At 30.2% G+C, this 13,803-nt stretch overlaps 1 protein-coding gene across 1 annotated transcript in view; it reads right to left on the bottom strand.

Moving 5' to 3' along the window:
* Positions 1-13,803, bottom strand: part of LOC148281485 (agrin-like) — an 808,766-nt gene that overhangs the window by 107,762 nt on the left and 687,201 nt on the right. The window contains exon 5 of the mRNA XM_088226633.1: positions 12,077-12,292. Within this exon, the coding sequence (XP_088082759.1) occupies positions 12,077-12,292 (216 nt within the window). The remainder of the gene's footprint in view (positions 1-12,076; positions 12,293-13,803) is intronic.

Here is a 13,803-nt window from a genome sequence, read left to right as displayed (position 1 = left end):
CATAATAAAAACCTTTTCCGTAGACACAAAAATCAAGTTTGTTTTTTCAAATTAATGAAAAGTTATATATTTGAAACTCATAGTTTAAAAAAAAAATATCAAAATAAAATACTGCCATATAAGAAATCAAATCAAGTGTCTAAATGCTATTGATTGTCAAATTATCATGTCACCATCCTAATTTTACTACGACTTTTCAGAAATACTTACCATTGAGTGAATAACTAATTTTAAAATTGAGTGAACTTTATTTTTTTTCTGATAAAAAAAATATATCGTCACACCCAGAAAGGATTTTAATGGTTTCGTTAAGAATTATTTTGGTAAATAATTGACCTAAAGAAATATTTTTTGTGTCTAAAATACCTAAAGATACATTTCTATCTATCCGCAAACCATTCACAGATTTATCTTCTCTTTTTGGATCCTCAAATTTCTCTTAATTTTCCTTTCATGACTAATAATGAAAATAACAACCATTTTATCAGAACGTGTAGTTGATTATGGAGCAGAAGAAAAAACATAAAATCTTCAAAACAAATAGAGCATAATCAAATCTTAAAGTGTTTGAAATAGGCAGCATTTTAAAACTAGTTGGCAAAAATAGTCGAATTCTCTTCTTCCTTATAAGTTTGCTCGGTGAGACCAGGGACCGTATTACAATGGGAAGGTAACATAAAAAAATAATCGAATTTTCTGTGCAAAACCGTGTACATTTATGTGAAAATAAAAATAAAGTATTTTTAACGGTTACCTGTAATGGGAAAGTATCACCTTTTTTTTACATTTTAAAAATAAAAAAGGGTTATGAAATACCGTCGGGATTAAAAAAAAAATTATAAACATTGGTAGCATAAAAAACATTATAAAAAATATAATTTTAGATTCCCGCGAAAACGGTCCATCGCATTGACCACGCTCCTAATACGATACGATTCGGTTAAATTTTGAACTTTGTTTGAGACCGTTAAAATTTAAAGAGAACTCTGACGTTACAATTGTGAAGGTTAATCATGTCACGTTTATGTAACATTTTAAAAGTGATGTGTGAAAACATTTCTCCTCCATCTTGATTTTGAAAATACAATTATTTCTTCAAAATCCGTTTTGCATGTTTTTATAAGTATTTATAATTTGCTATATTTTATAATTGAACATGTTTCAAAAAATAAATGCATGTATTAATTTTTTTCACTTGGAAAACTTAATTTTACTTTGCAAAAATTAAAGATAAATGTTAACTTTTCATTGTAATATTTAAAAAGTGTGGAGGTATTCGAACAAAAAAAACAATATTATTCACTAAACTGCTATGCCATAAGACAGTAAATCAAAGTACAAGTAAAGTACATTTAATTAATACTTTACTCACTGACTTTGCGATTTTTTTTATTTGGAGAATTATCTGTATTTTTGGATTATATTCATTGATTAAAATTAATATACTTCCACGTTTGGGAACACGGCCGTTCTTTTGTCAAGGTGTAAATGAGTTAAAATGAAATGTTTTTAATATTATCAAAACTTTACGTAAATTACATCTGTCCACATGTGTTGAATAGATTAGAAAACAGATTCTCGGAAAAGAAATAAATAAAACGTTATTTATATCTACCCCTATGAAACAATTGTTGAGGTACAAATCTTGACCACATTCTCAAATATTGTTCATTGGTAAGTTAGAAAATGTTGCTTTTCATTAATAAAAAAATAAGTGCGTTAACTGCGAAAGGAGCTTGTACAAAAAATGTTTTGAATAAATAAATAAAAGAAGAATGATGAGACGTCCCTGAAACTAGATGCAGGGTTGCCACAAAGCGTGCGAAGAAATTTATTCTTCCGATAACGCCTATTCCACCCTCGGTTTACTCACAAAATGCCGGAGTAATTGTGAAATTTACTCTCATTTGTAATACAATATACCCCAGCGTCGGAGTGAATTTATTAAAATTAGTTTCCCTGGGCGGTGCTGTTTAGGTATTCATCTTTGTGAAATGTTTGCACGGCCAACCCACTTAAGGAAATTTCTTTGCCAAAATGTAAACATTCGCGTTTGTAAACTGTGTGATAAGAAACAATACCGTCGAGTTTGATGGACGGGTTAAAAATGACCATGTTTTTATTAGTGAAAATGTAATAACCAAATAGGTATGTAAATTCCCTTATAAGTTCTTAAACTAAACGGTTTTTTGTTTTTCTCACAATAAAATGAAGGATTTTTATAATAAACTTTATATTTGAAGCACTAACTTTGTGGTTATTCATTATAATAAAATAAATAAAACAACTTTGTTTTTAACCACTAATTTATTGATGTAATAACTTATACTTACAAACAAGTTATTTTAAAAAACTTGGGCATCTTCAGACTAGTATGATTTTTTTAAAATGATTCTTATTTTACTTTTAAATATTAAATAAACAAAGAAAAATAATACTATAGATTAAAAAAAAAAACGGTGTGCCATGTAAATAGTATTTTTATTTACAATATTTTGAGTTTGTCCAAATTTTTGTAGACAAAAGACTTGATTTTACCCCCTAGAGAGTTATTATGATAAATAGAAAACATCGGAGATGTAGAACATTTGAGAAAAGGAAACATGGAAGTCTAGTCATTTATTTTTATAATTATTATTTTTATTTTTTTTACATAAAGTTATTTGTACATTGGTAGGCTAATTGCCAAATGGCAATTTCTTTCAACCAACCAATAAAATAAAAGTTTTATTTTTATAATTCAAGTTACAAAACATATTCGATGGAAAATAAAGATTAAAAAGCTAAAGATATATAAAAATAGAAATAAACGTATTTGTTTATAAATTACCTTAAATCAAATGGCTTACTAAATGTCACTGGCTATACTATATACAGAGAAATAACGAAATTTTCCGAGAGTTTTAAACACTACGTATTTATGTTTCTATTTCATTCGTGTAAACCTATATTATTTATATTATAAATCGTTTAAGTGGCCACTTTACACGCTTTGTAACACTCCTCAGATAATCTATATTTGAACATCCATATTTCTTAAATTTTTATATCTGTTGATTTTTGGTGAAATAAAAGAACTGACAATTTTTGTCATGTTGGTGAGATTCATCCGGCTGAACCAATCCACCTACTAGGCAACGCCAGAAAATAATTGATTTTTTAAATGTTTCTTCTAATACCAGTTAGTTTAATTAACAGTGTTTTGAGTATGTTCAAATGTTTATATTAAATAACTCCATAGAGAGGAAATCCAGCCTTTCTACAAACATTTGGATATACTCAAAACATTGTTATCATAATATCTTTCTTCGCATATATTAACAATTATTGTAGTTACAACAATTATAGAAATCTACTTATAACTAAATCACGGGTGCTCGCTAGCCTATTGCCACTCTATAACCATGAATAAAACAAAGCTTTGAAAATATCAATCAAAGAACACACAAACCGTGATAGCTGATGACAATAAAACAACTATTATTGTTTGATTAGCGCAGCAGGCTTTGTACCCTGATAACAGAAGGAATGGGCTATGTATAGCGTGTGAGCTCGCCAATATGTCAGTAAAAATTTTATTGTCTTTGAATTTCCTAGAGTTTTAACCATCGAAAAAAAAGAAGATTGCAAATAAAATCAACAGACAATGGAAATTTGATGTGTATTATTTTAATAGATTGTTTATAACAGAAAAATACATAGAGAAATATGCATTTTTATTTTTTGTAATAAAAACAGTCTAGTAAATTCGAATAAATTAAAATACGCTTTATATTAACAATATTATATTAAAATGCAAAAATAACATTGAATACTTGAAAAATAAATATTACTGAGTGTTACAAACATAATTTAAAAAGCGGATAGCGATTAAAAGTAAAAACTATCTTTAGTTTAATTATTATAGCGATAAATACATTAACATTATAAAACAGGAGTTATACAAATACAAAAATAATATTGTAACTAGGCGGCTACCTACACGGTTAAATTTCGAAACACCACGCAATTTCTTATCTCGGCTACGCTATGTAAAATGAAAAAAAATATTTAAATTAATAATTTCATCACGTCATGAAGTCGCCCCTGGGTAGCGCCTGCTAACGTCAATCAACAAAAACATCCTCGTTTTAATTACAATATTTCGGCTACGCCATGAATCTCTTTTTTTAAATAATTTCTCACGTCACAAAGTCGCCCCTGGGTAGCGCCTGCTAACGTCAATCAACAAAAACATCCTCGTTTTTATAACAGTATTTCGGCTACGCCATGAATTTCTTATAAAAAATGTCAAAACGTCACAAAGCCACTCTCTGAGTGTCGCTACTGACATCATTTACAAAAACATAATTGTTTGTGCTTTTTTCAGGTACGCAACATTTTTTTTTAAATACACCTACCTAACCGATAAAATACTATTAGTAATTAAACCAAGGTGTGCTTTAAAGTTCCGTATGGCCAAATAATATTATTTATTATTAGAATATTATTGACATGTAGTTCAAGCATTGCTGCATTCACGTTGCTTTACTTCTGAGAGCTCAACTGCTATGTTTTTCTATGGTTATGTTAATGTCATCTGTCATGTATTGGCGAGCTCACAGGCTATACTTACGCCGAAGGAATTGATGGACTGTATAGAAATTGCACTCACTTTTAAGTTTTTTTTATTCAAGTTAATTCAATTCATATATATAATATTACATACATTACAAACTAAAAATTTTAGACGTACATATTATAAAAAGACAAAAAATACATCAAGAGACTCTTGTCAAAATATTAAGAGAACTTGCTCCGGAAAACCACTTCGGATACATGGTACAGATCAACATCCAGAGCGACGTTGTTCAGTATAGCGGTATCCGTTCCAACAGTCATAACCATCAGCAGGTTGGTCCAGTATATCGAAATATGAAACAATCTATGCTGACGCTGTCTTAGGTAATAATCAGGATCATAAAAACCAATGTTCATCATAATCTCAGAATTATTGATCATACCGCGCAACAATCGATAAAAATGTGTAGTCAAATACACATTCCTTATAGTCGCCAAACTGTTGTAGCCATGCATATCCTGAATAAACTCGGTCGGGTAGAGCCAAGGATATGACAAGGAACCCCTTCACTTTAACTATTGCATGGATCAAGTAGATGATGATGAAATGTATATTTTAGGCTGTTATGTAACACTAATTGTACTTTGTCAGGAGTATGCAGATGCAGGTATATGATAAGGATTTATAAGAGTAAAACTTTTCACAATGTGACTGGCTCAAAGGATGGTAAGACAACAACAATTTGAATAAGAAAAGATGTCGGTAAGATCGGAATATTTACGGTCTTATAAGAATTGCAAGTATACAAAAATGAAAATTTAGCGCTTAACAAACATGGAGAATCGTTTGTTTTCATAAATCTGTTTCTAATTATCAAAGTGTATTATACTGATCGCGTTCTCTCATTACTTACTAGTACACTCCATAATGTGATTCCATGATAGGCCGTGATTGGATTTCTGCTGATATTGTATAGCGTAGTATGATAATAGTATTCGTATCATTAAACTAGGCTATTATTTTAGACCCATAAATGAGCATTTCAAAGAGAACAACTTGAATGAATGGTTTATGGAAATACGCACTTAATCAAAGACAAAATAATCACAAGTTGACCTGAAACAGTAATTTCAGCTTTAGTTTTTCATAATTCAAGCAATTAAAAAAATTATAACGAAAAATTGAATTTTTTGAACGTGTATTATAATCGAACTTTTTTAATTTAGATAAAGATATTTAAATTTTAGAATACAATTGTGCAGGATTTGATTTTTAATTAAAGCATGTTATTTACCTACATCCTACATTACAAAAACTACTTTTTAAGCAGAGGAAAGTAAATTTTTTATTAAATATATTATATCTAATATGAAAAAGGATAAACAACGGGAATAATTTAACGAAATGTTCAAGAACCAAGATTTAGTGGTTGTGTTATTTCTAAAACAACAAAACTGTTTTTTAACAGCTTTGTTTTCAAAGGAGATAATTTTAACATTTAAAGAACTTTAAATGTAAAATAATGTTCAAATAATAATATTTAAAAAAAATATTAGTACGTATAAAAACAGTTAAAAGAGGACTACTAATGTTTTTTGCGTTAAAACAAAGAAACTTCTGTTTTTTTATTTCTGCTCATAAAACATTTTTACAGCGAAATTTGATTTTGGTGTTTTATTCACCTATAAAATAGCTTTCTTGTAAATAATAAATATTTTTTTAGCCTAGAGGTGAATTGGTCAACACGTTTGCCTACCATGCAAGAGGTCTTGAGTACGATTCCTGACATGATTTACATGAAATATTAATTTGAAAAGGTGTTTTTACACTAGCATATTTTATAGTCCCTTAAGTGGTACCTTAAGCCTAAGACTGATAATCTTACCTTCATGTAATAGAAATAATCAAGACACTCTGCGATTGGTGTATCAATGCAGTGCCCTATGCATCATTAGGTACGAAAAGGTAATGATGATGATGTATCTCAAAGAATAAAAAACAACAAGAGTCACGTGGAACGAAATGTTCAGTAAACAAGATTTTATGATTGTCCGATTTCCAATAACTGTTGAAACAAAAGAGATAATTTCGACATATAAAGAATTTTAAATAACGTTATTAAAAAAAAAGAAAACTATTACATGTTGAAATAGTGCACCTAGGGCTACTGATGTTTTTTGGATTAAAACAAATGGACTTCAGTTTTTTATTTTAGCGTAAAAAAATATTTTTACGTACACAATAGCTTATTGCGATAATTTTTGCATTTTTAACTTGAAAACTGCAAAAAGTTGATTCACGTATTTTCGGACATTTGGACCGCTAACGCACGTATAAAATATTTTATTTATGTAGTATTTTGTGTATTGGTTTTTAATATCATATTATAACAAGTATAGAAATAATAAATAATTCTTTATCAGCTCAGGAAATTTAAAATGAGCGGCAGGTATTTCTGCGGACAGGTATAAAATTTCAACGAACCGGCGTGGCGCGCTGTTCTAAGGTACAGTAGTAAACACTGAATAGATACGGTGGAAAAGTACTTTTTAAATTTTTTATATGTACTTAATAAACATGTATGACTAGGTTATATAAAATATGAAAAAGTACAAATGATTTCAGATACACCATCAGTATATATTCAATGTATAAATGATATTGTTGAAATTTTTAGCGATGTAAAATATTTCCTTTTTGCTGACGACCTCAAACTTTATAGAGTTGTATATAATACTGATGATTGCAATACCCTGCAGATGAATCTCAACAAAATTCACGAGTGGTGCAATAAAAATAATCTTTTTCCTAATATAGATAAATGCCACCAGGTTATTTCCTGACTATGTTAGGATTTATTTGTAGGGTTACTAATAAATTTGAAAGTATCGCACCAATCAAGTCACTTTATTGCTCTCTGGTTAGAAGTCGTTTAGAATATATTTCTCCAGTCTGGTCGCTGGCCGTCCCATTATCGTGTACATTCTGATTCACTCTAGCGCGTCCAGAATAAATTTCTAAAATATATTCATTTTAAACTTCATATTTCAGCTGCTTTATTTAATTATAATCAATTGTTGTCTTCAGCAAATCTTTTAAGACTTTCTGATAGAAGAATCCTAACTGACATAATATTACTTCATAAAGTGATCAATATATTAATTGACTGTCCTGATTTGCTGGAGTTGGTGTGTTTCCGTGTACCGCCACATATCACCTTTTTGTTCTGCAAGTTCTAGGACCAACTATCACATACACTCGCCTATCCCTAGGCTCCATAGATATGGCAATCAGTATGAGGACAAGGCTGATATATTTAGTTCTGGACTTGATAGTTATAAAACGAGTCTGATTTTTTTTTCTCTGGCAATATAATTCTTAAACTTTTCTTTATATTTAAAAATGTTTTTCTTTTTTTTGTTTTTTCATATTTATGTACTTATTTCGTTAATATTTTTGGTTACTTATGTGTATTAACCTACTTGTTACTATTGTTATAGTTATGCAATTTTTTAATTTTTTGTCATGTATTTATTTATGTATTTTTTTTCATATTTATGTTCAGTTTATGTAAAAATAAATGTGAACGTTGACTATTTAAACGTAGCTCAGCCTATACAGTGTTAGTCGTATCTGACTGGGAGTAAAAACATCCTTAAATAGAGTCTTAAAATAGATTTTTACCCTGGGATACGAGGTAAGTATAATAGGTTTATTTATTTATTATTAAATAAGTTTTTTATATTATTTTGAGTGGTCAATTAGATATCTAAAATGACATGATGTTCTGTCTGAGCGATTTCGATTATTTGACCCTTATCAGGTTAGTGACATCTACTTGTATAGTTCTTGTGATGATCGAATTATTTCGAAATTCGGTAGGTAGATACTGTTATTAGCTTTAACTTGACATAATTGTGTAGAAATTATAAATCGATTCTGTCACACTTTTTTGATTTTATTTTTATTTATTTATTTTTAGAAAAAAAGAAATACAAGCGTTTTTATAATTTACCCAAATATTTTCATTTTAGTGATCATTTTCAACGAGTTGTAAATAACTCACTATTAGAAAATGGAAATCAAGTTAGGGTAGAGTGGGGCAATACAAGAAACAATCATAAGAAACTATGTAGTTTGATTATAACAGTAACAGAAAAAATAAAATGAAAAGAGATTATGACAAAGTTAATTTCCTATAAATGACTGTTTGAAGTGGTCATTTCACACAGTCTAAAATTCACCATGGTTAACGTATTACAAGAAAGATGAAGAACATTTAAAAAGGTTATATAGAAATCTAGGCATCTACAGAGACTATCAGACTTCTATATTACCATCTATAACATGTTCTTCATCTCTGTTGTAATATGTTAATATTAACAACTCCCCAGAGAGTTGAATCCATTCCTCGTCTACAAAAATATGGACACACTCAAAGTATTGTTGATTCACTAAGGTACCTACGCATTAGGGACGTGCGGTGAGGTTTTCAATTAGGGAACCAGTCACTTGATACTAGGAACATAAATAAAATATTTACCTTTTACCAACATAGTAATTTGAAAGAAATGCTTTGAAATAGAAAAGCAATTTTATGACTAAATTTCAGAATAAACGAGTTGAATTTCATAGTTTAATTTTAGACTAGCATCGTGTTAACCGATTTAAGTGCTAAATTGGTTATAAAACCATCACAATATACTAAAAATAAACATGGATTGGTTTGTTAGAATTGCTTCCACATCTTCATCATTCCCTTTCTGGACCCAATGGTGCATAGGGCACTGCATTGGTACAAGGTGGTCACATGATTATAGCCTAGCAATAAATACAAAAAAACGAAAGCGTTACACATTACGTCCATGGGGACATTATATGGATAATAGACCAAAAGAAGATTTATTTATATATGCACACACTTACGAAAGTTTGCATAAAAATCTACAAGACTGCAAATGCACAAAAATAGATCATGTATCAAAATGTAAGTATTTAGGTATTATTATAGATTCCACTTTATTGGGAAGTACAGGTAAAAACAGTTTGCAATAAGCTAAGAGTTTGCCTACTTTACATGTACTATTTAAAACCATACATACCACACCCAGTGCTGAGACTAGTTTACTTGGGGCTAGTTGACCCAATAATTCAAAATGGATTAAGAATATGGGGACTAAGTTTTAAATCTTATACCGTCAGAGTGTTGAACCTACAAGTATAAATTTTAAAAACTATCGTACCTGTAAAAATAAAAATTATTATTTGATTATGTTGACGTTTTGCCGATTAACAAACAGTGTCAGTATAAGATCATGACAGATCATTTCCTCGATTGCAGTTTTAAATCCAAAGTAACCCACCAGATCGTGACCCGACAAGTATCGGCACAGCAGCTGACGGTGCCACGACAGAAAAACTACTATGGAGATAGAATAATGGGGAGTGTTGTACCAAAACTGTATAATTTAATATTAGTTAAAAATCTCGAGGAAAAAAACCTAAATTCATTAAAAAGAATTGTCAAAAAATTAATAAAAACAGCAAGTGAAACTTGAGTGTGCATATAAATATATTTTGTTCTTCATTTATTATTAAACTATTTACTTACTTATAGATTTTAAAAAAAAAAGTAATTTAACCTGCAGACAAGCTTCAGCTCTGCGGGAGCAAAAATACAATTATGTATGTTACTGATTTGTTAAAATAAATAAAACAAAACAAAAAAACATATCTTATCACAGCGTATCTTAATATTTTTTGTTACATAAAGTTAAGATGATCAGTCTTACGCTTCAGATACCAGTCCAGGAACTATGAAATATTCTAGTGTGAAAACACCCTTTTAAATAAATATTTCATATCAACCATGTCGGGAATCAAACCCGAGATTTCTAGCATGGCAGGCTAACGCGTTGACTATTACACCACGAGGCCGGCGATATAGCTAGTAAAATAAACATAGCTAGTAAAATCACAATTGGCGCGTGTGCGGACTTAATAATTCAGTACTGGGAGATCGCTTTATTAGATGTAACAGACTTATGCAGTTCCATATTTTAGATAGAGCGCGAGCGGTGTGGATTTTACTTTACTTCAGTTGGCGCATAAATGCGTAGGCGGAAGGTTGTATGTTGGCTTGTCGCAATTTTCAAGTTATTAATCAATGAACATTGAATCCATCTTAGATCTCTACGATTAACTAATATTAAAATATATTTGCTATAGTTACTAAAATGCTAAGTTATATATATTTAAAAAAAAACTGATTGCTTAGAAGTGAATTTTAAAATAAATATTGGTTGTATTTAATTTATAGACACCGCTCATGCATTTTTATAAACAAGTTTTTGACAGCGAATTATAATATTGCAAATACTTTTAGTCATTGCAATATTATAACGCAATATATGGTCATTAACAGCATCGCGTTGTATAATTACGGTGCATTAATGAACGATAGAAACATAGTCCAGAAGCCTTCGGATGTGGTCCGACAGAATAATGGAGAGAATTGCATGGAAAAAACATAGTAAAAATAATAAAGTACCAAACAAAATTAGTGAAGAATGATACTTGCTAAATGCCATATTAAAAATACGTCTCAAAGAGATTGTCTATATTTTGCGCTAAGACGGCAGCCTACAAATTATTTTGGAAGGAACGGGTAAATACAAAAAACGCAGAAGAAGGAAGACCCAGAAGAGTGTCTCATTCAAATTAAAGATGTTGTAAAGTAAAAAAGCAGATTACAGCCAGCTGAAAAGGGTCGCCAAGGACTGGAAAAAATTCAGGAGATGTGAGTGTTTGTCGCAAACCAATCCCAATGATTAAACCCGGAAGAAACTCACTACCATCTTTTAACTCTTGTGTGGCTGTGATGTCACACTTGTCTACATACGATACAAGACTTGATATATTTATATTATTTTTTAAAATGATGAATTCGTGTTTTTGGTAATCTTCAAATGGACGTTTTTGCACCGGATTTGGAAAGTAAAATTTGTATAATTACGCTGGATTTTGATACAAAAAATATTTAACCTTGCTACGCGAAAAATGCATGTTTGCTAATATGCATCCATATAAAAGAGAGCATGCAGATATAACTCATAACAAGGAAGATAGAGACGCTTTTATGTGGCCGGTGTTGTGTAAAATAAATTCAGTCAGTTATTATCAGTGATGGGAGACGCACGCATGTAACATGAGTGGTTATGACTTTTAATTTATTTTTCTTTAGCAGGGCTAAATTATATGTTTATTTTTATAAATGATGGAAAAGGAATTATTAATCAGTGCGTCTCCATGTTTTTTTTTCAAATGTCTAAACTCAAGAATATTCCGATTTTTGCTTGTGGTAACAATACGTTATATGACTGCACGCAAAATAATTATTTACGACAGTTTTTTAAGAGTTTAATGAAATATTTTTTATTATTGCTCAAAATTCTTCTTCTTCTTGGATACATGGCTAATAGGATTAAATTATTATATCTGAAATCTTGTTCTTACCTGAGCTGCATTTTCCTCTGTAGATAATTCTCATTTGTCGTCTGCTTCTACATGCTTCTTGTCTCAGTTCACACTCGTTAGCGTAGGTTCTGCCGTCCGAAGCGCATACGGGGTCTAACCCCAGTGGACACATCTCTCCACAACGGCAGGAAGGGGCTCGTACTCCATCTAGTTGGCAAACTTGATGTTCTGGACACTGGTGTCCCTCGCAAGGATCTAAAAAAAGAAAAAAAAAGAACTTAATATTGCGTTTGAAATAACTGAGGTATGATGTTTATGTTGACCAGTAATATTCAAATATCAATGACTATCAATAGTTGTCAACAAACGAAAGTCATAAGATATATTTTGAGAGCCTGAACAATGTTTTTTACACCAGATTCTCTAATCCTAAACGTCCACTGCTGACAGTTTGTCGGCGATTATGTATGAACCACGGCCAATTGAGATGTCTGATCATAATAACGTAATTAGGTATTTTAATTTAGATGTTTTAAAAATTGTATTGTGTTCATATTATGCATAATTATATATGGTTATTTAGTTATTATGTTAAACACATATGCGGTGTATTATTTTATTGGCTGACCACCGCCTAGTTTAATGAAACTATAGACGCAAAACATTAGGTTATTTTTTTAAACATTTTATTGAACTGAATTGAGTAAACAGTAAACATGCCATGTAAATTTATCAGGAATGAAGTTGATCTTTTACGTAAATATTTTGTATTTCATCCCTTCAACTTGGTTGTTCGTATTTCGTCAAAAAAATAACAAAAATAACGTTGAAAGCACCATTAAAATACGTATATTGTTCTCGATTCAATATTTCTTTTGAATTCTGATAAAGTGCACGCGTTCATAAATAAAATGTAATCTGTGTGTTTCGAGTAAATACTATTGAGTTATATTCTGAATGCGGAAATTGAATGGAAACGAAAATAATTTTAGGTAATGACCCACAAATAGCACTACCAATAAACGAATTCAATTTATGATTACCTAGCAGCTGAATAAATAAAATAATAAATTGGATACATACGAAAATTGATTTATAACTTTTGAAAATTGTTTGAAAGAAATGTAGATTTTTTAGGACGAAATATCGATTGATTAAACATGTACGCTCCATCTGAGCAATATTTTGTTCTGATATAAGCTGCAGAGTTATGTCAAATACAGAAACGTGTTATTGTCAAAGTTCAAAGGATACATATCGTTATATTTATTGCTGATGGATATCAATGATGTGTATAACATTGAGTACTTTTCTTTGTTTTTACGAAGCATTACTGCGCTTCTCTGTGTTTAACTTTACTTATATTCCCGGGGCACCATTAAGTCGCATTTGTTTCGTGTTGTGGATCAGAACAGAGATTTACCAGAAGCAGGGTTATAATAGACAGCAATAACAGCTGTAGAGATATATTTTCATCCTTTGGTTTGGTTCAGTCCAAACTTAGAAATAGGCTGGGTTATGAAATGGCCGCAAACCTGGTATTGATCTTTACATATTTCAACCAACATCCTGAAGTCAGATATGCTGATTTTAATTGGGTTTGTGAGGCATTGGTCACAAATGCTAATGAACGTTCCCCTTCGTGTGATGATATTCCAGAATTAAATTGATAAGATATTGACTTCTTCGTTGTAATTTTTATTATTTAATAAATATTTCATATTATTCAAGAACATCTACCGATTAAACTACCCGATTAAACGGAT

The sequence above is a fragment of the Micrasema longulum genome, unplaced genomic scaffold, assembly GCF_059751315.1.
Source record: "Micrasema longulum isolate JH-2025_06_02 unplaced genomic scaffold, ASM5975131v1 h1tg000453l, whole genome shotgun sequence".
Lineage (NCBI taxonomy): Eukaryota > Metazoa > Arthropoda > Insecta > Trichoptera > Brachycentridae > Micrasema > Micrasema longulum.
The sequence above is the reverse complement of the archived record's forward strand: the minus strand, read 5'-3'. Positions and strand labels throughout refer to the sequence as shown.